The sequence below is a fragment of the Schistocerca nitens genome, chromosome 5 (assembly GCF_023898315.1).
Source record: "Schistocerca nitens isolate TAMUIC-IGC-003100 chromosome 5, iqSchNite1.1, whole genome shotgun sequence".
Taxonomy (NCBI): Eukaryota; Metazoa; Arthropoda; class Insecta; order Orthoptera; family Acrididae; genus Schistocerca; species Schistocerca nitens.
This window is the reverse complement of record NC_064618.1, coordinates 515,465,861-515,492,826: the sequence shown is the minus strand read 5'-3', so window position 1 is coordinate 515,492,826 and position 26,966 is coordinate 515,465,861. Positions and strand designations below refer to the sequence as shown.

At 43.7% G+C, this 26,966-nt stretch overlaps 1 protein-coding gene across 1 annotated transcript in view; it reads left to right on the top strand.

Annotated features, from left to right (window-relative positions):
• LOC126260053 (facilitated trehalose transporter Tret1-like) overlaps positions 1 to 25,982 on the top strand; it is a 61,719-nt gene extending 35,737 nt beyond the window's left edge. Inside the window, exons 4-5 of the mRNA XM_049957242.1 lie at positions 9,506 to 9,832; positions 24,358 to 25,982. Of these exons, the coding sequence (XP_049813199.1) occupies positions 9,506 to 9,832; positions 24,358 to 24,681 (651 nt within the window). The 3' untranslated portion in view covers positions 24,682 to 25,982. The remainder of the gene's footprint in view (positions 1 to 9,505; positions 9,833 to 24,357) is intronic.
• Positions 25,983 to 26,966: the final 984 nt, after the last annotated feature.

The following is a 26,966-nucleotide window of genomic DNA, read 5'->3' as shown; positions in this document are numbered from 1 at the left end:
GCTTCTGTAAAGTTTGGAAGGTAGGAGACGAGGTACTGGCAGAAGTAAAGTTGTGAGTACGGGGCGTGAGTCGTATTTGGGAAGCTCAGTTGGTAGAGCACTTGCCCGCGAAAGGCAAAGGTCCCGAGTTCGAGTCTCGGTCCGGCACACTGTTTTAATCTGCCAGGAAGTTTCATATCAGCGCACACTCCACTGCAGAGTGAAAATCTCATCTAGACGATTGCTCTGCCATTTACACTCAGGTCTTTCGCAGAGTGTACACAGAATGACTACCAGAACATTTCTCTACCGTTCCGCTCTCCAATGGCACTTGGGCCCAATGAACACCAATTCGTACCACACTGGTGACTGTTAACAAAAAGCCAGAGCATAAAGAAGAGCGTCTCACATACGTGAATAGCTCGAAAAGTTTTTAAGTAATCACGGTTGTCGCTACGATTAGGCAAGACCAGACGACCACCTAGGGTGGCAAAATTTTGCGGGCGGAGAAAGGAAGGGAAAGTGTCAATACCTTTCGAAAAAAAACAACATCCACATCTCATCGGTATCATAACGTGGATCCATCTCGTAAGAATGATCAGAGTCGAGTCGCTTCGATCAGTGTGCCACCGGGGCGGCTAATAAAAGTTGTAAATGTCCCAATAGAAAATGCAGACAAGACATAATTTATTTATTTAATCGCATAAAAGTGAATGCTCAAGAAGATGAGGTTTGTTCCTCATTCTAAAAGTGCTTCAATTAAAACAGAAACGAAATAACACCACGATTATCCAGATGAGTTATTTGGATGCTTCGATTTGTCTCCCATCAGTATACTATAATTTCTAAGTTATGGGAAAAATGGCACATTTGGTTGCGCTGGTACATTCAGTTGAGTGATAATTTAAAATGTTCTGCACATTCTTCCTATTTCAATTACATTAGGGAACTTCACAATCTGAGGATGAAATATAAGAAACGGATGACATTTGTTGTCATCAATAGGTCTTAAAGAAATTGAGGAGAAAGCCTCAAAACTGAGAACCGTTCCCAGAAAATGGGGACGCCTGGTCACCTTAGTTTAATAATGTTTAGAAGTAGTATCACACGAGAGGTGCATTTCTCCACCGTTGGATGTTTTTGGTGGTGGAGTGAGGGAGGGGGTAGGCGATATTATTGGGGAGACCGATGGTAATAAAAAAAGAGGGGCATCATTTTTTATTTCTGCCTAGGGCAGCAGAACACCTACCAACGACCCTGTAAGTAACAGCACGCATTACGTTGTGATGGACGGGAAGTGTTCTGCGGAGACAAAGTTTACAAAATTGTTAAGACTTTCTTATTCCCTGTTGGAGATATTCCCGTGTTTTTGTATTTCTACAGCTTCTCTGCACAAGCGGGTGTGATAGTGCTTCTCTACAATCAGAACTTCCGTATTGGCGAATTTTGTTACGTGGTCGGTCTCACTCAGCGATTCCTCTGCAACGGCCAATTTCTCCACCTGCCCGAACTGGACGATCAATCAACACCAGGATTATAGAACATAAGCGACATTGCAGGTTGGGGCAGATGGAGAAATCGGCCGTGGCAGAGCACGCGCTGAGTGAGACCGACCACGTAATAAAATTCGCCGACACGGAAATTCTGGCTGTAGAGAAGCACTATGACACACGCTTGTTCAGATAAGAAATATACAAACACGATAACAGCTTCAACAACAAAGAAGAAAGCTTTAAGGTAAACGGATCCTGGCTTCCTGTACTGCAGCGAACGACCGTCGCTGGTGGCAAGAGGGGACCCGCACCGGAAATGACCCCGGAAAAGCCCTCGAAGTTGACGCGCCAGGTACATATAGTCTGCGGCCGCGATCTCGGCTCCAGTTCAGCACCGGCAATGCAGGGTCAAGCTTTCTCAATGCCAGCCACTCGTGCTGGCGAAACGTCCGTAAAATCATCGGACGAACGTCGGCCGAAGAACCAGACACAGAAACCAGTAGTCAGTTTGTCGTGACAAAGTTTTTCAGGAGGGCCCCAGGAGCGCGCAGCCCCGAATACTCCCGAAACCAGGGAGGTCACCAGGTAACAGCGCCGAATCCTCCCCAGCTGCCACAAAGCGACATATTGTCTGCGCTAATGACCACAGCTGCCTGCGGCCATTTCGCAGTTCGCGGCAGATCGTTGTAGAGTGAACATGTCGTCAGACGAGCTCACAGTTTCAGTAAGTAGGAAGGGAAGGAAAATGTTAGTATTGAAAGGTAACACCTTCGGTTTGCAAAAAACTGCTGAAAGGTGTTCTAGCGCCATGGACGTGCAACATTAATGGCAAGTGTCAAGAAGAGCACAATCATGAAGAAATGCCGCGTAACAAAATTCAGAGGCAAGAAATCATTTCTGACCTAAAGAGAAAAGCCATAGAAGATATTTGTGAGAGACCGTCAAAAATAATTTACCAGAAGTTAAAAGGAGAAGATACGCAAGATGTAACTAAGAGAGATGTCAACAATTTTCGTAAATCTATTTACAAAGCTAGGCGCAAATTTCTGCCAAAACTACCCACGAATGCTGCAGATGTTCATGATGTTATCAACATGCTGGTTGTGGAATTCACAGACGGGACAAAGTATTTATTAGTAAATTACACCGAGAGAAAAGTGATCATATTTTGTGACTCTGCAAACATCAAAACATTAACGCAGTGTGAATCTATATATGTAAATGGTATGTTCAAGTGCTGTCCAAAGTTTTTTGTCTGCTATTTACAATACTTGGGGTAGTTAATGGCCATTACATTCCATTGGTCTTCTCTTTATTGAACGACAAGAAAACTTTGTTGTATCAGTGTGTATTTCAAAGTGTTGTTGATAAATGTAGTGGCATAGGTTTGAATTTTTCGCCATCAACTGACTTTTTCAACAGACTTCTGACTTTGAAGAGAGCATAATGAAAGCTGCAAATGCAACCACAATTCATAAAATGGACACTGATATGGAATATGTGTTGCGAAATTATGATTTGCTATTTTAATAAACTAATTATGAAGAAATCAAGGCAATATATGAATCCAGTTTCTAAAAATAAATATCTAAATAAGATAAAAGATAAAACTTTTAAACATAAAATTCATGCGAAAATTTTTTACATCTTCTACTGTAACTTCATATGCTTTCCTTTGCCTGCTTGGAGTATTCGTAACGTTTAGAACTGCTACTTGCTTCAAACGGGAGGATTCGGCCCAATTGTTTTTCAGACCCTTGCAGGCGTGGGAAGATTTGGTACCAGTTTTCTGACCGTAGGAGGATTCGGGGCTGCGCCCCCCGGGAAAGTTTGATAAGACTGCTCTTCTTTTCTGTACACACAAAAGATGTGCAGCTGTCTGCGACTGTTTGCTGAAGACGCTGTAGTTTACTACACAACGTCCTCCACAAATGACTGTTGGACAGAATAGGATGACTTGGCCAGAACTTCTATGTAGAGTGATGAATGACAGCTTTCTTGAAGGGTGAAAAATGGAAACCAATGGAGGTGAGCAGACGAAAATATCCTAGAACGTTCGAATACAGTATTAGTGCCCGCTGCTTGATACTGTGACATCGATAATACGAGTATATATAGGTTGAACGCTGCATAGAGAAATGAGGTCGGTTGCAGACGAGGCGAATGGTCAACTTCAGTCGATTTGTAGAATTTTAGAAAAATGTCGCTTGTCATTATAGGAGATCGTGTACAGAACACTGGTTTGACCCTTTCTTGAGTACTGCTCGATTGTTTCGGATCTCCAGCAGGTTGGATTAAAGAAACACATCGAAACAATTAAGAGGCATGTTGCTAGATTATTGAGGAAATTCAGAACACCGGTTTTTGCGACGCAGTGTAGAAAAACCCTACTGCCATCAAAATATATCCCGCGTAAGGGACACGAAGACAGGATTAGAGAAATCAAGATTCATACGGAAGCATATAAAAAGTCGTTTTTCTCTCGCTCTATTTGGAGAGGAAGGGCAAAAACATTGACTGCCGGTAATACAGCGTTCCGTCGGCCATGCACCATATCATGTCTTATAGGGTTTGTGTGTATGTGAAAGCAAAATATTTCTTGCGCTCTCTTATTTCTCCTATTTTATCACAATAGTCATTTCTCCATATGCAGGTGGGAAACAACGAAATATTTGGCATTTGGCATAGGAAGATGCTGAGTAAAATGTCGTCAAACATCTCGCCATAACGACCAATGCCATTGTTTTTATAATGACCACCCCATTCGTTTATTGTGTCCATAACACTCTCTCAAATATTTCGTAATATTATAAAACGAAGTGCCCTTCTTTCAACTTTTTCGACGTACTCTGTCAATTCTGTCTGGTAATAATCCCATTAGTCCAGGATAGACGGACAAACAGTATGGGCAGTCCCTTCAGTACTTCTGTTGCAACTTGGCGTCGTCTCCCAGTATTACTCAGTATGTGGTCCACTTTTTGTGTGTGTGTGTGTGTGTGTGTGTGTGTGTGTGTGTGTGTGTGTGTGTGTGCCGGCCGGGGTGGCCGAGCGGTTCTGGGCGCTACAGTTAGGAACCGCGCAACCGCTACGGTCGCAGGTTCGAATCCTGCCTCGGGCATGGATGTGTGTGAAGTCCTTAGGTTAGTTAGGTTTAATTATTTCTAAGTTCTAGGGGACTGATAACCTCAGATGTTAAGTCCCATAGTGCTCAGAGCCATTTGTACCATTTGTCAGCTACTAGCAGAAATATTCTACGTCCCTCACTGACAAACTGTGTTAGTGTGTAGCCTCAGCGTACAAAATTAGATTTCCAGACCACTTTACGTGATAAAATCGCAAGTTCTGCCGAACTGCTTGCAGAAAATAATCAGAGTCCTGGCTATTTGTAAATTATTCAGAAGTCCACAGTGAACTCATGGGAAATAATGCTACGTGTCGCGAGTGACGAGCAAAAAAAAAAAGTCTGTCTCCCAAAGTGTATGCGGCTGGAATACCGCCCAGGCTAGCACAGATGTTGCCTCAATCAATCCTGTTTCCTACCATTAATTTTAAAATTTAATGCCCAACGTCACCTTTTTCTCGTGGGACTGAGGTAATGTGAGAGCACACACACTCTCGTGGTCATGTTCCCTGGAAATGAGGAAGAGAAGGAAGAGGACTACCCTGTCTGAAAACGCCAGTTCTCAGACAAGATAAGAATGTGCATGCGCAGGCATTCACGCATGAGGTGAAAGAATTCGGGGAACCCATTCTGCACAACTTATATGAGGTTATGGTATAAAAGACGGAAGACTTACTTAGAGGCTTTTAGTCGATGTTACGCAGTCAGAGACGTTACCAGTGGAGGAAACACTATGCTTGCAAAATTGAATTCTGTTGCCGTAAATTACATAAACTGGAGGTTCTAAGCTAATTTTAACGTTTCTAGTTGTTATGAATGATATGCTTAATTTGATTTTTGTAACGAATAATAGTGTAATATAAAATAAGGTGAGTACAGTGTAAAAGCGTATTTCTCTTGTTGCTCCTACAGTCGCATATCTAGGCCTAATTTTACAAGAATAGCAATAGTTGCCGATGTCGTGGTGTTAGCATTGGCACATGCATGGGTCGTCGGCCGAGGAGGCTCATCGTGAGGACTGTTCGGTGCACTGTGCATTCAGACACACTTGCGCTCTGCCCGTCATTAAAGTCTGATGTTAATTTCGCCACAGTTCGCCGCCTGTCCTGTTTTACCAGTCTTCCCAACCTACAACGTCCGACTTGGGTAATGAGGGGTGGTCGCCTATCCCCACGACGTCTGGACGTCGTTTCACCTTGGTTTGGTCGAGTGTTGAAGACTCACCACAGTGCTCCTCGACCACCCGACAAATCGTGCTGTTTCCGAAATGCTCGTGCCGATTTCATTCTTCTACGGGTTTCAAAAAATGGCTCTGAGCACTATGGGACTCAACATCTTAGGTCATAAGTCCCCTAGAACTTAGAACTACTTAAACCTAACTAACCTAAGGACATCACACACACCCATGCCCGAGGCAGGATTCGAACCTGCGACCGTAGCAGTCCCGCGGTTCCGGACTGCAGCGCCAGAACCGCTAGACCACCGCGGCCGGCTACGGGTTTCAATTGGAGCATATTTGCTATAGTTAGAAACTCGACTAGAGCACGCCGTTTTCCACTCACCGACATACTTACAGTATGTTACACACTGCCATATTAGAGCTACAGTTCAGAGGCCTTTAGGGGGCAGAGCGTTGCAACTCGATCCAGTGAAGCAGGGAATATGACCGAGTAATATGCATGACATATTACACCTCAACCTGTATCGAGAACAGAATGAAGAGGTCGTCTCCTTAACTGAATTGTCATCACATCTGACTGCCAAGCAGTAGGCCCAGGTTCGATTCCCAGCCGGATCGGTTTTTTCCACTTTGGGTCTGGGTATTGTGTTGTCCACATCATTTGATCACCATCGGCACGCAAATTGCCCAGTGTAGCATCAACTCAAAAGACTTGCAGCTCTTTGGCCGAACTTCCTCAGCTAGGGACTCTCAGCCATGAATGCCGTACGACCATTTCATTCATTCACTAAATAAGAACATTCGGAGGCATTACATTTCAGCAAGCCCTCGGACACGAGGCAGCATGGGAAGTGCTGCAGCTGTGTCGTCTAGATGACTTCTTTAGCCGTCCAGTCACCATGGATGAGAACTAAATGTATTACAGTGAGTAATAAACAAAGGAGCAAAGGAATCCGTGTAAAAGTGTGGATTCACCAGCGCCGTAGAGGGTAAAGACGTAAACATCTCCTGCCGGGGGGATGCTGAATGTATTTTGGGACTGACAGGCCGCCGTGCTCACATGGGCAGTCAGTCAGTGGAGCATACTACCGAAATAACCTAATGAGGTTGCAGGAGGCCGTTAAGACGAAGCATCACGGAAATCTATTCGAGTGTACGCGCCTTACAACGCCCCAGCTCAAGATCAAGGCACACATGTTGTTTCATTTATCAAATTTTGTCTCGCTTCCTGTATTCTCACCCGACACGCAGTTATTTCTTCCTCTTTCTTGCGATGAAGAAGCAACTGCGTGGCAAGCATTTCCAGAGTGGCAGTGTTCCGATTTTCTAGATGTTTCCATCAAAACAGACTACGAGAGTTAAGGTTACCCTCACGTTGAGAAAAATGTGTGATATTGAAGGAAAGAACCAGAGGTTGTAGAGAGTTTCAGGGAGAGCATTAGGGAACAATTGACAGGAATGGGGGAAAGAAATACAGTAGAAGAAGAATGGGTAGCTCTGAGGGATGAAGTAGTGAAGGCAGCAGACGATCAAGTACGTAAAAAGGCGAGGGCTAATAGAAATCCTTGGGTAACAGAAGAAATATTCAATTTAATTGATGAAAGGAGAAAAATATAAAAATGCAGTAAATGAAGCAGGCAAAAGGAAATACAAACGTCTCAAAAATGAGATCGACAGGAGGTGCAAAATGGCTAAGCAGGGATGGCTAGAGGACAAATGTAAGGATGTAGAGGCTTGTCTCACTAGGGGTAAGATAGATACTGCCTACAGGAAAATTAAAGAGAGCTTTGGAGAGAAGAGAACCACTTGTATGAATATCAAGAGCTCAGATGGCAATCCAGTTCTAAGCAAAGAAGGGAAGACAGAAAGGTGGAAGGAGTATATAGACGGTTTATACAAGGGCGATGTACTTGAGGACAATATTATGGAAATGGAAGAGGATGTAGATGAAGATTAAATGGGAGATACGATACTGCGTGAAGAGTTTGACAGAGCACTGAAAGACCTGAGTTGAAACAAGGCCCCGGGAGTAGACAACATTCCATTAGAACTACTGACGGCCTTGGAAGAGCCAGTCCTGACAAAACTGTACCATCTGGTGAGCAAGATGTATGAGACAGGTGAAATACCCTCGGACCTCAAGAAGAATATAATAATTCCAATCCCAAAGAAAGCAGGTGTTGACAGATGTGAAAATTACCGAACTATCAGTTTAATAAGTCACAGATGCAAAATACTAACGCGAATTCTTTACAGACGAATGGAAAAACTGGTAGAAGCGGACCTCGGGGAAGATCAGTTTGGATTCCGTAGAAATGTTGGAACACGTGAGGCAATACTAACCTTACGACTTATCTTAGATGAAAGATTAAGAAAAGGCAAACCTACGTTTCTAACATTTGTAGACTTAGAGAAAGCTTTTGACAATGTCGACTGGAATACTCTCTTTCACATTCTAAACGTGGCAGGGGTAAAATACATGGAGTGAAAGGCTATTTACAATTTGTACAGAAACCAGATGGCAGTTATAAGAGTCGAGAGGCATGAAAGGGAAGCAGTGGTTGGAAAAGGAGTGAGACAGGGTTGTAGCCTCTCCCCGATGTTATTCAATCTGTATATTGAGCAAGCAGTAAAGGAAACAAAAGAAAAATTCGGAGTAGGTATTAAAATTCATGGAGAAGAAGTAAAAACTTTGAGGTTCGCCGATGACATTGTAATTCTGTCAGAGACAGCAAAGGACTTGGAAGAGCTGTTGAACGGAATGGACAGTGTCTTGAAAGGAGGATATAAGATGAACATCAACAAAAGCAAAACGAGGATAATGGAATGTAGTCAAATTAAATCGGGTGATGCTGAGGGGATTAGATTAGGAAATGAGACACTTAAAGTAGTAAAGGAGTTTTGCTATTTAGGGAGTAAAATAACTGATGATGGTCGAAGTAGAGAGGATATCAAATGTAGACTGGCAATGGCAAGGAAATCGTTTCTGAAGAAGAGAAATTTGTTAACATCGAGTATAGATTTAAGTGTCAGGAAGTCGTTTCTGAAAGTATTTGTATGGAGTGTAGCCATGTATGGATGTGAAACATGGACGATAACCAGTTTGGACAAGAAGAGAATAGAAGCTTTTGAAATGTGGTGCTACAGAAGAATGCTGAAGATAAGGTGGGTAGATCACGTAACTAATGAGGAGGTATTGAATAGGATTGGGGAGAAGAGAAGTTTGTGGCACAACTTGACTAGAAGAAGGGATCGGTTGGTAGGACATGTTTTGAGGCATCAAGGGATCACAAATTTAGCAATGGAGGGCAGCGTGGAGGGTAAAAATCGTAGAGGGAGACGAAGAGAACAATACACTAAGCAGATTCAGAAGGATGTAGGTAGCAGTAGGTACTGGGAGATGAAGAAGCTTGCACAGGATAGAGTAGCATGGAGAGCTGCATCAAACCAGTCTCGGGACTGAAGACCACAACAACAACAACAACAACAATTGAAGGATGAATATCTAAAGAAGGAATAACCGTAATAGACGCAGCTCTGTCTCTTAGAGGTGACAGTTAAATACCTGCAAGTATACTTACCACACACATCGAAAACTAATCCGTTATGTGACTTCTGAATTTATCTTCATTTTTACGATTTTTCTGAGGCTAATGAAGTTCATTTTACTTATAGATGTCAAGATATGTCCCTTAAAAGTTCTTTTTATAACAATCAGCTTTATGGTAACAGCTATCAATGGTCTTCACGATGTGTGTGGTGCTGAGCGGCGTCGACGCCATCAATGCCAACACACTGCATATCCTGGTGGAGAGTAACAGCTCGCTGGACCCGGAGCTTTCGGCCATCGGCGTCTCCAGCAGCACGGTGCTGTCCTGTACTGTCTTCTCCCTTGTGGTGGACCGACTGGGTAGGAAGCCACTGCTGCTGTTCTCCTTATGTGGCTGCTGCGTCGCCACTACATCCCTCGGCGTCTACTTCTTCCTCAGCATCTATGCCAACGAGGGCACCACAGACGCTGTCTTCTGGTTGCCTCTTACCGGTCTCATTGTCTTTTTTGTAAGTAACTAACGTTAGCCTTTCCTCATATCTGAGTGCTTTCGTTTTCAGTTCGTCATTAGTAGTGATGGAGCCCTACACTAACAACGAAGTGTGTCAGGGGGAACGGAAAATTTAACTAGCGTGCCTACCTTGCATGAGAAGACCCAATAGGAAGTAAAATTCCTGCCTTGCACGAGAAAGACGTACACAGGTGTAGTCCTCCTTGAAATATCCACGCCACAGTATTCTTCCACTTCCATGGCGCTAGAGGCACCAATACTGTTGTGTACAATTTCGTTCACAATGGTAAGGACAGACGGACTTCAGAGTGGTGTGGCAACTGTCGGCGTAGGGAAGCTGGACAGGAGTAGGAGTAGAAATGATTATCAGACAGTAAACGGATAATTTACTTAACTTGTATTCTTCCAAACGAACAAAGACTCATTACATATAATGCAGCTGGAAAGAGAGTCCAGCTGATACAACAGCAACTAGGACGAGGACCGCTCTACTAATCATAGAGTCGTAACCATGAAGCTCCAAGAACAAGTGGGTCATGTGTCTGCCACCGGTCGTCCTACATCGTGGTGGCAGGGGGTACTCGTAGTCCACAGCAACTTGAGGCGTAGCTCAGTGGGCGCGCACCATTGGGTCCTCTAGACCCCTCGCGACCACTGTTGGCGTCAGACGGAAAGTGGCATTTCAGTTGCCAATTCCGCGGCGCCCGTAGGTTGCAATTGATACATGACACCACAAAAACAGAATGTTTTAGTACATCTACAATTTATCAGTGAGCTACATAGTTTTCCCTTTGTTCGTCTAGCGGTGGGATACAATACTGTGGCACGGAGGTTTCAGTAAGTACCAGGGCTGCAGGAATGTACCAGCAAACGAACGAGAAATTAATTTCGTCAAGTTTATTTTTTAGAAGTGGTGACTGATACGAGAGCTATCGGAAAGTAGGGAACAATCGACCATTAGATGTAAAACCACAGTGGTAATCCGTTGAAGCTTTGCACAGAAGTTTTGGTCAATGCCTCTAGTATGCCACTTGATAGTGTCGCGTCAGTCTTCTTAGTTCTGAGCGCACAGTGAGCACGTATAAATGCACAGAAAACTGTCTCCCGCCAAGTGTAGGTTTATGTCCAGAGATTTCGCCTGATTTCGTGCGACGCCACATAATGTAAATGTCAGGCAGTTCCTTATTCGTGACGGTTCTTGGCCGCATCCTGCAGGAGCAATGAGAAGGCTCCTGCAGCGTTTTCGATGGAGAGTGATCACCCACCATACAGACCGGACTTTGCTCCCTGTGATTTTCATCTCCACTCAGAAGACCCGCTGACTATGAATACAACATTTTGGGACAGACAACGACCTGCAGTGCAGCTTAGAAAGTTGTCGGAAAGCACAGGGGACTAGCTTCTATTACGAGGGTATTAGAAAGTTGTCACCATGCTACGACAGATGTAAGTTAAGCCGGAGCGGCGACTATGTACAGAAGAAGCTCGAAGATGTAGCTAATTATTGCAACTATGTTTTGATTTTTCTCTGTGATCTCGATGTCGCGACTGATCGTTCCTTACTTTCCAAATAGCCCTCGTACTGTCGAACCAACCCTCGCAGGTATGGGTTTCTTCGCTTGATACCTGTACTACAAAAGTATGGATCATTCGAACAGCCGTCATTGAAGCGGAAATGACGGTGAGGTTAGAGAGCCTGTTTTCATGTATGAGGTTTCGTGTACTCGGAGACTGCACTTCTACATTGCAATGCTTATGCGCGGCCCACGCAATAAAGTAGCGCAGCGAAAGAGGAGTAACTGAGTGGTCTCAGTGTCGCTGCTCCAGTGTCAAACGACTACGTCACTACGGATGGTACTTCACTGTTTATCCAAAGATTGTAATTAGTCGCATAATTCAGCAGCTAACGCGACGGAAATGTGGGCGTAAAATCCATTACGTAAATGTCAAACTCCCCATTCCGCGATTCCACGTAATATGGGCACAATGACATTGTAACCATTGACTGCTTCACTACTGTTAGCACCACTCTCCGCATTTACATAAGCAGATTCCAGATTTTTTTGTATTAACATTTACACAGCTTGTTTTCAAATCAAGCATTGGTACTATCAGGAGGTAGTATAACCTTCCAAATTAGGGCAATTATTGCCTTCTTCCAGTCTGAAAAATATCCATTAACAGTCGGTGTTGACTTTTATCGTGATATCTGTTATTGAAAGATACTGATAACGTAGCACTTTCAACGACACTTTACTTTCTCCGATTAACCAGTGCTCGTTACAATACTCAGGATTGTTCAAAGGTAACAAATCTTCAGACTGCTATCGACACCCATAAAACACCTCAACACCGTAAATATTGTAGTTCATAAACGAAGTCGCTGATTACAAGATGTGCTACGTATTGTGAAACTTGAAGTAAATATTATCATGGCCCAAAGCTGAATACAGATACATCGTCTCCCATTACATACAACATTTTCTTTTACTTCTACATTTTTATAACCATAAACATAACAAATGAATATATTCAGTGTGTTCTCCCGATGCACAGCCGCCGACAATAGAAAAATCTTATTCGGCGAAGTATACTCTTTTTGTACTGTGGAAAGTTGCTATCGCTCCCACTCGGATGTCGCGTCACTCATGTACCGAAAGAAACATGTGCAAAACGTTATAGGCACTACCTTCCAATTAAAGTTATTACTGCTATGCAACATTAACTAATACCAAAATAAATGATAAATTTGTCTTTCCGTGTGTCTTCGAGGCAGCCTGAATACTGCATGGCACATTGAATTACAAGGTATCATTACAACGTCTGTATATAGCAAGCCTCACATGGTGTGTGGCGAAGGATACTTCATGTACCCCATTTCCGGATCCAGTCGCGAAAAGTACGCGGAAAAAACGACCGTTGGTTAGATTCTGTGTGCACTAAAATGTCCATGGTATCTTACTAGATATGGACTGTTGCGCCAAAGTAACGCCACCATTGTCCACGGACGCAGAATACTACCTGGTGGCGTTGCAGGCAATTGACGGGGTGAGGAAAGTATATAAGCGGAGCAGGGACGAGTGGGGAAACATTCTAAGGCCGATAAAGGAGGAAAGTTGGGAAATCCACCGAAATCACTAACTTTGGTTTAGGGCAGATTATAATGGCCTGGTGTGAGGGAACGAGCATCTCGCATACAACGAACCTGGTCGGCTGCTCGCGTGCTAATGTTGTGAACATCCATGGAAAGTTACTGAAATCGTAATGTAGAAGGTGTTTCACGTGCACATCATGGTCATGATCACAGAACTTAGAAGTCTGACGCTATTCCGCTACATAGAGCTTGACAGGTGGTGATCTGTGCCAAGATCTGTGGGTGGAGCACAATACTTCTGCAGGCACAATTTTACATAGAATATCGGTAAATGTTCGTCGAACATTGGGCATCGCAGGAGACGACTGCTACATCCACCCATGTTGATTCAACGACAACGACAGTTACAATAGCAGTGGGTACGGGATCAATCTAAACGTTTCGCCTGGTCGGATGAATTTTTGTTGCTCTAGGTCGATGATAGTGTCCGCATACGCTGCCTTACATATTGGTAGTTGCTCGAAACATTCACCGTGCCACAGATGCAGACCAGTGGGGCTGTATTACACTACATAAATATTCACTTGTCTTCCGTGGGACCTATGGCAGTTATCGAACGCACCAGAATAAACGTGAACAGCATTGCGGCCCACTTGCGTCCCTTCATGCTTGATGACTTCCCAGGCGGCGACGGCAGTTTGCAGCAGGATAACTGGTCGTATCAAAAAACTAAAATTGTCTTACAATGGCTCGAGGAGCATGATAGGAGACGGATGTTGATTCGGCTAGAGTTAAACCTTACGGAATACATCTGGGAAGCCATAGGACGCCAGCTCTGCACCTACCAGCCACCGGCTTGCTTGACCTGTGCCTAGCCTTCTGGTGCAACATCCCCACGCGAAACCTGACAAGGCTTATCAAATGCATGCCAAGCAGAATCACTACTTTACTGCACTTCAAAGGCACACCAACAAGTAGTTAAACAGGTGGTCAGAATGTTCGAGCTCATTAGTATATACAGTGAGACTCAAACTTTTTGGGTCTAAATCAGACAGGTGATAGTGAGCCCACAACCGATTATAGTGAGACAGGGAACCAATGGTTGGAAACGCATATTTATGTGTCATGGACATACAAAGTTTACAACGCGTTACATCAATGTAGCTCATAGTAACTGTTAAAGCGGCAATTCCCAGTCTCAATGCATTCATGGCAACGGAGCCTAAAATCCCGCAGCACTTTCTCAAAAACCCTTGGTGTGTATCGTCCCCGGAGACAGGCAGCCTGGTACCAAGCAAACAGATATTAATCCGTTCCTGGGGGGTTCCATACACTACCGTCTTGACATAACCTCAGAGGAAAAAGTCCAAGGTGTCAGATACGACGATGGCGCTGACCTTGGGACAGGAGGTCCTATTCCAATCCTACAATGAAGGCATTTCTTGTTCAGCTGCCCACAGATATTAACATCGAATTAGGGTGGTGCACTGTCGCGTTGAACCCACATCCTTCTGTAGACCACAAAGGGTACACTCCCCAAGAAGAGGGACAGCACATTCGCAGGAACACCAGGTAAAGTGGACTAGTGAAACGAGGGACAGCAAATACCAGGTGTAGAAGTATGAAACCGGAATTTCCCTATAGATGGTGCTAGCCGTCAGCGTATGGCCCGTGAGGCCGCGTCTGCAGCGCCATCTGCTTCGTGTAACGGCTGACGACGAATGTCAACACACAGTAACCCAAGTTCCATACATCGGTGTCTCTTTGAAACCCGTAAACATGCCGAGTTTTGTGCCTAATAACTACGATTTGCGGACAGCGTTGGATTTCTACTGTCATTTGAAGAATACAGCTGCAGAATCCCACTGAATGCTTGTCGAAGCTTTCGGTTAACATGCTCTTGGGAAAACACAGTGTTTCGAGTTTGTCGAAAAATTCAAAAGTGGTGATTTTGATGCGAGAAACGACGAGCGCGGGAAACCATCGAAAAAGTTCGAAGACAAAGAATTACAGGCCTTATTCGAGGAAGATGATACTCAGACTCAAGAGGAACTCGCGGAACAATTGAATGTGACGCAGAAATCCGTTTCTCTTCGGTTGAAAGCTATGGGGAAGGTGCAGAAGGTGGGGGAAAATGGGTTCCACAATAACTGAATAAAAGACAGCAAACAAATCGAAATCGAAAGACCACTTGTGAAATGCTGCTCGCCAGATACAAAAAAAGTGGTTTCTCCATCGAGTAGTGACAGGCGATGAAAGATGGATATACACTCCTGGAAATGGAAAAAAGAACACATTGACACCGGTGTGTCAGACCCACCATACTTGCTCCGGACACTGCGAGAGGGCTGTACAAGCAATGATCACACGCACGGCACAGCGGACACACCAGGAACCGCGGTGTTGGCCGTCGAATGGCGCTAGCTGCGCAGCATTTGTGCACCGCCGCCGTCAGTGTCAGCCAGTTTGCCGTGGCATACGGAGCTCCATCGCAGTCTTTAACACTGGTAGCATGCCGCGACAGCGTGGACGTGAACCGTATGTGCAGTTGACGGACTTTGAGCGAGGGCGTATAGTGGGCATGCGGGAGGCCAGGTGGACGTACCTCCGAATTGCTCAACACGTGGGGCGTGAGGTCTCCACAGTACATCGATGTTGTCGCCAGTGGTCGGCGGAAGGTGCACGTGCCCCTCGACCTGGGACCGGACCGCAGCGACGCACGGATGCACGCCAAGACCGTAGGATCCTATGCAGTGCCGTAGGGGACCGCACCGCCACTTCCCAGCAAATTAGGGACACTGTTGCTCCTGGGGTATCGGCGAGGACCATTCGCAACCGTCTCCATGAAGCTGGGCTACGGTCCCGCACACCGTTAGGCCGTCTTCCGCTCACGCCCCAACATCGTGCAGCCCGCCTCCAGTGGTGTCGCGACAGGCGTGAATGGAGGGACGAATGGAGACGTGTCGTCTTCAGCGACGAGAGTCGCTTCTGCCTTGGTGCCAATGATGGTCGTATGCGTGTTTGGCGCCGTGCAGGTGAGCGCCACAATCAGGACTGCATACGACCGAGGCACACAGGGCCAACACCCGGCATCATGGTGTGGGGAGCGATCTCCTACACTGGCCGTACACCACTGGTGATCGTCGAGGCGACACTGAATAGTGCACGGTACATCCAAACCGTCATCGAACCCATCGTTCTACCATTCCTAGACCGGCAAGGGAACTTGCTGTTCCAACAGGACAATGCACGTCCGCATGTATCCCGTGCCACCCAACGTGCTCTAGAAGGTGTAAGTCAACTACCCTAGCCAGCAAGGTCTCCGGATCTGTCCCCCATTGAGCATGTTTGGGACTGGATGAAGCGTCGTCTCACGCGGTCTGCACGTCCAGCACGAACGCTGGTCCAACTGAGGCGCCAGGTGGAAATGGCATGGCAAGCCGTTCCACAGGACTACATCCAGCATCTCTACGATCGTCTCCATGGGAGAATAGCAGCCTGCATTGCTGCGAAAGGTGGATATACGCTGTACTAGTGCCGACATTGTGCATGCTCTGTTGCCTGTGTCTATGTGCCTGTGGTTCTGTCAGTGTGATCATGTGATGTATCTGACCCCAGGAATGTGTCAATAAAGTTTCCCCTTCCTGGGACAATGAATTCACGGTGTTCTTATTTCAATTTCCAGGAGTGTATTTTGAGAATCATAAGCGTCGTAAATCATGGGTGAATCCAGGCAAGGCATTGACGTCCACTGCAAGACCAAATCACTTTGCAAAGAAGACAATGCTCTGTGTTTGGTAGAATGAGAAGGGTGTCACATATTATGAGCTCCTAAGACCTGGTGAAGTCGTTAACACTGATCGCTACCAACACCAAATGATCGATTTAAATTAAGGATTACGTGAAAAAGATAGTAATATGGAAAAAGGCAAAACACAAGTCGTATTGCTCCATGACAACGCCCCACCACACACAGAAAAACGCGTCAGGGGAAAGATTGAGTTCAGTTGGGAAATACTAGAACATGCAGCTTATTCTCCAGACTTGGCTCCGCCAGAGTATCATCTAATTGAATCACCGGAGAACGCTCTCACTGAACAACGCTTCAATTCGTGTGAAAATGTACGAAACGCTGATTGGTTCGCTTCAGAAGAACTGTGTTTCTGGCGCGGGATTCATAGCCGTCCGCAGAGGTGGGAGAAATCTATTAATAGCAATGGAGATTATTTTGAATAAAACGTAAGACGTGTAATTATTGCAGCCAAATTCCGAATTCATTCTTCTAAGGTACTATCAGGTGATCTTGGACGTGATCATCCATACGCTGACACAGACTCGCTACTGGTGGTCACCGATGAGGGTGGCGTGGTGATTGTCCTCACTTCAGAAATAGCAGTTGCGGTTGTTGGAAATTCATCACGGGTGAATGACGCCTCATCCGAGAACAATACAAACTGTTCAAAGCTCAGAACTACAGCATGCGATTGGTAACAGAAGAGAACGTGGGGCTCAAACTCTGTCGATCCTAGAACTTGGACATTTTTTGTAATAGAAATGCAATACGTGTTCCACTAGTATGAGCTGAGTTGTGTGCAGTAAGTCTGTTTGTTGGTCGGGGTTGTTCGCAATTTAAAAGCTGCTGCCTGTACCAGTAGTTAAGGGAAACAGCAAATCACAGTATGGATTTTAAAAGGGCCTTTATACTGAATCAACTGTTTATAAATTTACTTGATGCATATTAAAACCTTTAAATGATAAAATATCACCCAGACGGCATCGCCTGTCACCTGTCGGAGATATTTTATTGTGTCAGTTATAATATTTTCTGATAACAAGACAGCCAGGTACGCTAACTTTAACAGTGCTTAAATGTATATTATTTCAGTTGTGCTGTGGAACCCACATTCAATTAAGTGTTTGCACAGGGTAGTACGTAATACATGGGTAATCGTGTTTCGTTATGAGGCCGCATAGTACTGGTTACGGATGTTATTCACCCTGTCTGTTACAAAGATCATCAAAAATAGGAAATTTATATCATACTCCTGTGGTACACACGCATCTCGCAGAGTGACTCAAGAAAACCGAAGCTATTCTTACAACGGACCGGAAAACGGGAAGGCGTGTTGTGTGTGGAAGTGAATTGAGTAATCGTTTAAACCAAAAACGAATTTTCGAAAATGAAATAATAGGAACGATCATGCTGTCATTTCCGTGTTAGTATTAAATCATTGCATTTGTTTTGTTTGAAGACGGATACATTGTTGCACAGCAGTCGAGATGCCTTAGAACGCAATCTAAAATTAGAAAATAGAAAATTGTACCTAGACATTGACTCGAACGCTCGTACTCGAGTATTCTAGCGCTTAACTCTACCCACTGCACTGGTTGGGCAGAATAAGTACAAGGTATTGAATGAAAATACGTACCGGACATGCAGTTATAGTGCTGCGAAAGTGCCTCTTCTTGATCACAATTTTTATCGAAAACGTGCATGGGACGAGATTCTGGTACAGAAATTTTTTTGTTGTTCATATGCAAGGAATTGCGATGTGGGATCAGATTGCCTGAATTTGTTTTCGATCTGTATACACAGTGTGTCCCAGGAGGATTCACGGGTATGAGAGCAACGATCATTAGAAGCTACATGTGTAGTGAACATGGTCTCTAAACTGCATATCTTAACAGCTATGGTCACTTTTTCAGTAGAAGAGCTGTCTTTCACAGTAGCGAAGGTGTCCATGTCCTAACAGATGTACGGTGTAGAACCCACATTTATTGGATATTTTTTCCTGTTTTAATTCATACTGCCACCTACCAAATTATAGAAATCAAAGTGACTGCAATAGAAGAGCTTGGCTTCACACTACTGAACACGAAAAAAATGCTGATACTTGTTAAGGTATGCATTTAATAACACTTGTTTACTAGACTTTTTTGATTCGAATGATCTTTGCTGCAATATCCATTAATACTGACCATTCTTCCTGGGACAGTATGTATACAGGAATTGTGAAACACCCTGTATACAGGGTGCTTCACATTTCCTATCACAGGCTTCTAGGAAATACAGACGTTGCTTTGTATAAGAGTTTCAATAAGAGATCCATGTCGGAAAATGTACCGCTTGCAAGTAAAATAAGTTTAACGATCAAGTTACTTTCAAATCACCTGCTTCATAGTGTGCATACAATAGAGAAAAAGAGTTTTGATATCTTTGGCACACAGAAACGCACGGCGTGGGCAATGTTTCGAGTACTCGTCGGCAGATTCTCTCTAGGTGACGAAGGATATCCTCTTCAAAGTCGATAGTGCTGCTCGTCCAAGGAGCACCACAGTCTACCCTCCTAGCTACGAACGCACCAGTTTCTGTAAGCCGTAGTTGAGAAAAAAGGATGGAAGACTAGAGTTTAAAATCCAGACGACGTCGGCGCGTTACAGACGGATCATACGTTCTAAACGTTTCAGTCGCTCGTGTTGGAAATCGACTGAGCCGTTTCAAAGAAACCACTCCGGCATTCACCTAGCACGATTTAGGGACATCGAGGAAAGCCTAAGTGTGGATGGCCGGACGTTCTCTCCGAGTGCGAGTCCAAAGTGGCGTCGTTGTAATCGGGCGAAAATTGTACGTGAGGTCATAATTACAAAAGGAACTGACGTCTGCGCCCTTTTACCAGTATAAGTGAGAATTGGGAGATTTCAAAGTGTTCCAATAATCAACCTTATTTTATGTTCAAACGGCACATTTGCGGACATGGAATCCTTATTAAAACTTTGTGTACCGAACCCCTCTATACCTCCTAGAAGCCTAGGAGATGATTCACCACTCGCAGAGCTTTTGTTCCCATCAGTATGTACGAGAGGCGTTTAAAAAGAAATGTTTTTTCTGAGTGGAAGTTGGTTTTATCGAAGATTCCAATATGTCATATTATTCTCCGCTCATTTGGCTACAAAACCCTGTTTCCACACTACCGGTTGACGACGGAGTCAACGTCTAACTGAGTCAATAACCTCCCCATATCCACGTACTGGTTTCCACAGAATACATCCTTGGTTCTGTTTATGGCCTCCTGTTAGGCGGCGGAGAACCAGGTTGGCACAGTCTTTGGGTGTGTCAGCACTACCAAAGACGCATCCAGTTAAGCAGCAAGGTGTTTGGTTGCGATCCGTCGATCACCTCTTATCTGAGTGTCCGCATGTCCAGCGTTGTAGCAGTGGCAGGCGTGTGTGGCCGGCCGGCACCTGGGAGATGGAACAAGTTTGTCGGACCTTGTTGCGATGATGACAGACGCCCCACCCAACGACTCGTCATGCTTTTGTTCACTGTCGAGAGTACGTGGACATTCTGCAAGGCCTATGATTATCTGCGATGCTGTGGTTTTCCGCCAAAAGAAAATCTGTAACAGCTCTTTGCCTGGAACGCACCGTCGTTGCAAACGCCATTTTCAAGGCTATGTGTAGCGCGGGCACCTATCGGAACTTCATGAAACTGCATGGTTTGAAGCAGGAATATTTTATTATGTCGCACAACAAATTCCCCATTTTGGTAACCGAAAATGGCCGAGAAAAATTGTGTTGCGTTACTTACTGAACACCCTTGTATTATACGCGACATTAATCTCATGCAGTCATTCGGTTTCATCTGCTGGTTTTAGGACATTGATACCTGTGATGTGCGTATTCCAGTTAAATTTGTTAACACACATTCTAAGTTTCGCAGTTTCTTAATGTTTGGATACCAGTAATTTCAAGCACTGGTTAGACTCTGTACCTACTGACACAAGGTCCTATATTTATTCGTTAAGTTGTGTTCAGCAGCAAGAGATTTTTTTTCTAGATTTCTGTACTTGAGTTGTGGTAATGGGATGAGAAACTGTTCGCACAGACAGTCCCACATACATACCGTAAAGTTACCGTCGAATACTGTAAACACCTTGAACTCTGAGGTCATGACCATAATTCAAAGGACGCACCATGTCTTTGATTTTATTTGGCGGTCAAATGACGGTTTTGAGGAGCGTTTATACTTGTCCGCCTCGCTCCTAGTCGCCGTCTGCCTGTGTTTGTCTCTTGAGTACATACACACCTAGAGAGAACCGTGCACGCTATTCCAGTGGACAATATGTCCAGTTTCTTAATAGTAACTGTCGCCGCAGCCGCTACATTTTTGGAATAACGAAAAATTATAGAAAGCAGCAAAATTACTGGGATGGTTACTACCTTCTACGTAATGCACGTGCGAGTGTAGCGGAAGAGATATGACGGCAAGTAGTATTCTCTTTAACTGTACTCACGGTTTTAGAGTAATACTTCATCACGTTGGACCACATATAGCGAAGGAAAATAGAAACTACACAATCGCGCTACCAGAGGCAATTGATATTTCGAATTCTTGCTACTGGGGAACATCACTGTCGTATGATATTCCATTTCAGCACTGCATCGAAATCTAACAACGTCTCAGAAGTTTTTGAAGCACTGCTGGAAACCTTCGAAAATTCCGTTAACTCTCCTATACCAGCGGAGCGGCGGGAACATGGGGTTCATTGTGTCCATTATTTGAAAATATTGCAATATAGGCAGCTTTTATTGTTTTAATAAAGTCTTCTACCAGATTACACAAAAGTTTTAAATTTTCCAGTTAAATTTAACACTGAGCATAGGACTTTCCCAATACATGTCATATTCAATACTTCCAGGTTTAGGACCCTAATTACACATCACTATCGTTTTGAAAAGTATGATGTCAGTAAAAGTCAACAACATCCAACAAAATTTGAAATACTTATTTCATACTGAACGTTGACGCTTAGTAGTCCAAAAATATGCAAACACATCACTATCGTTTTGAAAAGTATGATGTCAGTAAAAGTCAACAACATCCAACAAAATTTGAAATACTTATTTCATACTGAACGTTGACGCTTAGTAGTCCAAAAATATGCAACTATGTATCTCTGAATATCTCATCACCGTTGAGGTATATGGAATACAAGGTTCAAAAATGGGTCAAATGGCTCTGAGCACTATGGGACTTAACATCTACGGTTATCAGTCCCCTAGAACTTAGAACTACTTAAACCTAACTAATCTAAGGACATCACAGGAATACAAGGACTAAAAGGAAAACACATTTCCCTTTACATATATGGAGGGGAGTGTGGTGGCCAACGAGGGTTCTTATTAAAATATAATCGTTTGGCTTCACCCTCACATCTCTACAGAAGAGAGGTTCGGTACAGGGTGAGATTCTTAATTGAAGTAGAATTTTGCGCACTCTTTGGAGGCTTTGGACGCCAAATATATTACTTTGCAGTAATCACACAACAGAAGAAACAACTGTTTCAGTGACAAATACGATATTAATGTTGTTTTATTCTCCTTCATCGACGCAGCATACTTATGTATCAAATTGGTTCGTAAAGGAACCGGGAAGTCTTCATCATATCAAGCGCCCACAATCACTCCCCTTCTTTATTCCTCTGAGGTGCGAACAATGGGTTGTAATTTTGTACAGGCTTCCATTGTTGTTTCCAGGATGCACTTATTTATAAGAAACAAAAGACAATTTCCTTTCTTTTGTCTTTGTAATCCACCAAATTAGCCAACCACAGACAAGAAAATGCACGACGATGCTCTACAGAATCCATGTACGAGTACTTCTGTTTGACCATTTGACCATAGTCGTAACACAACGGCCTATTTAAACGTTTGCCGAGGCATCACTAAAAAAAAAAAAAAAATGCCTTCAGTTACAAATCGCAGTTTTTATTTCAGTAAATGACGGATTTGGAGCCTTGGAAGCCCATCTTCAGGTGCTCCTTTAGTCTATATAATTTATCTGTCTACGTCAATTTCTGAGAACAGTTTACTGCTGGTCTATTTTACACTGACGACCCTAAGAAACTGATACACCTGCCTAATATCGTGTAGCTCCCCCTCCTCCCCCCCCCCACCAGTGAGTACGCAGAAGTGCCGCAACACGACGTAGCATGAACTCAACCAATGTCTAAAATAGTTCTGGAGAGAACGAACGCGGAAGAGTACGGGGGAGTGGAGATCTCTTCTCAACAGCACGTTGCAAGGCATCATAGATATGCCAAATAATGTTCATTTCTGGTGAGTTTTGTGGCCAGTGGAAGTGTTAAACTCAGAAGTGTGTTCCTGGAGCCACTCTGTAGCAATTCTGGACGTGTGGGGTGTCTCATTGTTCTACTTCAATTGCTCATGTCCGTCGGAATGCTCAATGGACATGGATGAATGCAGGTGATCAGATAGGATGCTTACGTCTGTGTCACCTATCTAGAAGTATCAGGGGTCCAACATCACTCCAACTACACACGTCCCACCATTACAGAGCCTCCACCAGCATAACAGTCCCATGCTGACATGCAGGGTCCATAGATTCATTGGGTGGTCTCCATATCCGTAAACGTGGATCCGCGTTATACAATTTCAAACGAGACTCGCCCAATCAGGCAACATGTTTCCAGTCATCAGTAGTCCAGTGTCCGAGTTGACGGGCCCAAGCGAGGCGTAAAGCTCTGTGTCGTGCAGTCATCAAGTGTACACGAGTCGGCTTTCGGCTCCGAAAGACCATATCGATGATGTGTCATTCAATGGTTCGCACGCTGACACTTGTTGATGGCTCAGCATTTAAATCCGTAGCAATTTCCGGAAGGCTTGCACTTCTGTCAAGTTGAACGATTCTCTTCAGTCGACATCGGTACCATTCTTGCACGATCTTCTTCCGGTCGCAGCTATGTCGGAGATTTGTTCTTTTACCGGATTCCTGATATTCACGGTACACTCGTGAAATGGTCGTACAGGAAAATCCCCACTTTACTACCACCTCGGAGAAGCTCGTGCGCCGACTATAACATCACGTCCAGACTCACTTAAAACGTGATAACTTGCCATTGTAACAGCAGCAACCGATCTAACAACTGCGCCGGACAATTGTCTTATATAGGCGTTGCCGTCAACAGCGCCGTATTATGACTGTTTACATATCTCTGTATTTGAATACGGTTGCATACACCAGTTTCTTTGGCGCTTTAGTGTACAAAAAGGCTTTTCTGGAGATGAAACGTTATCGAATGTTGACCTAGGCTGTTTGCAGCATTGACGATGAATTCACCTTTTTCCAAAACCGTAAAAATGCTACTCAGCCAGGATGTATGAGCTCGTATACTTTTAAAAAATGACGCTAACAAATTTTAAAACAGTAGTAAATTCACCATTTAAAGGCATTTATTCAGAAAACTATTCGTAAGAAATTTTGTGCGCTCCACACCTGAAATCAACAACATAGCTTGCTTTGTGAGTGCAGAATGGCATAGTCGGCTAGTTCCGCATGCGAAAATCAGATCACTGAACTGTTCGGTAGTACTAAGTTGACGAAACATGCACGGTGATTCCTGTTTCAGGTGTCCTACGGCATGGGCTTGAACTCTCTGCTATGGGTGATGCCCAACGAGCTGGTGCCGCCTTCGCTTCGAGTGCTGGCCTCCTCCTCCGTTTACATCTTGGTGGCGGTGTTGGGCTTCAGCGACACCAAGCTGTTCCAGGTGGTCACCGACGCCTACGGTGCTTTTATACCTTTCTGGTTTTTCGCGACGTGCTCTTTCCTAGGGATTATCTTCGTGTGGTTCTTCATTCCTGAAACCAAAGGACGCTCGTTTGCCGACATATCATCTGAGAAGAACTTTGAATCTTCTCCACACCATGACGAGTCCAGTCAACCAACTTGATCACTCAGGCGAATATAGACGGTATTTTATCACCCTGAGAGATACAGCAAGCTGTATAATGCCGACAGGGGCCATACCGTTTCATCTACATTGTTAAATGTGGACTTGCATCTCTCAATCGTTAATGTTTGACTAATGATGTACACTTCCTGTGGAGGAACCGGTGGAAGGAAGACAGACATCGCTTGAAATGGAGAACCTCTGTGTTTGTAACCTCTGGAATGTGCTAAAAACCTACGACACAATAAGTCAGAAAGTGGTCCCTCCGACAACATCAACAGCAGAATCCTGTGTACAGTAGCCCCAGAATAATGAAATCAGACTCTTTACGTGGGAAAAACTTATTCTACTTTTTACATCGTTGTAAAACAAATGTTTATGTTTTTTTACTGGTACTTGTAGTCAGTTTCCTTATGTACTTTAGAGGCCTACGACATAATACCTCTAAAAGTGGTTCCTCCGAAAAGAGGAACATCAGAATCCAGTATTCAGTACCCCAGTGTAATAAAATAAGACTCTTTACACGGAAACAACTTACTTTTATATTTTACATCGTTGTATAATAAACGTTTATGTTTTTTTACTGGTACTTATAGCCAGTTTACTTGTGTACTTTAGAGGCCTACGACATAATACCTCTAAAAGTGGTTGCTTCGAAAAGAGCAACAGCAGAATCCAGTATTCAGTAGCCCAGTGTAATAAAATGAGACTCTTTAAATAGGAACAACTTACTTTTATTTTTTACATCGTTGTATAATAAATGTTTATGTTTTTTTACTGGTACTTATAGTCAGTTTCCTTGTGTACTTTGGAGGCCTACGACATACTATCTCTAAAAGTGGTTCCTCGGAAAAGAGCAACAGCAGAATCATGTATTCAGTAGCCCAGTGTAATAAAATAAGACACTTTAGATAGGAACAACTTACTTGTATTTTCAACATCGTTGTACAATAAATATTTATGTTTTTTTACTGGTACTTACAGTCAGTTTCCTTGTGTACTTTAGAGGAGTACGACATAGTGCCTCTAAAAGTGGTTCCTCCGAAAAGAGCAACAGCATAATCCTGTATTCAGTATCCCCAGTGTAATGAAATCAGACTCTTCACGAAGGAACAATTTACTTGCATTTTTTACATCGTTGTAAAATAAATGTTTATATTTTTTACTGGTACTTATAGTCAGTTTTCTTGGGTACTTTAAAGGCCTACGACATAATACCTTAAAAGTGGTTCCTCTGAAAACAACAACAGCAGAATCCTGTATTCGGTAGCCCAGTGTAATAAAATAAGATTCTTTAAATAGGAAAAACTTAACTGTATTTTTACATCGTTGTAAAATAAATGTTTATATTGTTTTACTGGTACTTATAGTCAATTTCCTTGTGTACGTTAGAGGCCTACGACATGTATATGTAGTGGTCTTCAGTCCTGAGACTGGTTTGATGCAGCTCTCCATGCTACTCTATCCTGTGCAAGCTTCTTCATCTCCCAGAACCTACTGCTACCTACATCCTTCTCAATCTGCTTAGTGTATTGATCTCTTGGTCTCCCTCTACGACTTTTACCCTCCACGCTGCCCTCCAATGCTAAATTTGTGATCCCTTGATGCCTCAAAACATGTCCTACCAACCGATCCCTTCTTCTAGTCAAGTTGTGCCACAAACTTCTCTTCTCCCCACTCCTATTCAATACCTCCTCATTAGTTACGTGATCTACCCACCTTATCTTCAGCATTCTTCTGTAGCACCACATTTCGAAAGATTCTATTCTCTTCTTGTCCAAACTGGTTATCGTCCATGTTTCACATCCATACATGGCTACACTCCATACAAATACTTTCAGAAACGACTTCCTGACACTGAAATCTATACTCGATGTTAACAAATTTCTCTTCTTCAGAAACGCTTTCCTTGCCATTGCCAGTCTACATTTTATATCCTCTCTACTTCGACCATCATCAGTTATTTTGCTCCCTAAATAGCAAAACTCCTTTACTACTTTAAGTGTCTCATTTCCTAATCTAATCCCCTCAGCATCACCCGATTTAATTTGACTACATTCCATTATCCTCGTTTTGCTTTTGTTGATGTTCATCTTATATCCTCCTTTCAAGACACTGTCCATTCCGTTCAACTGCTCTTCCAAGTCTTTTGCTGTCTCTGACAGAATTACAATGTCATCGGCGAACCTCAAAGTTTTTACTTCTTCTCCATGCATTTTAATACCTACTCCGAATTTTTCTTTTGTTTCGTTTACTGCTTGCTCAATATACAGATTGAATAACAT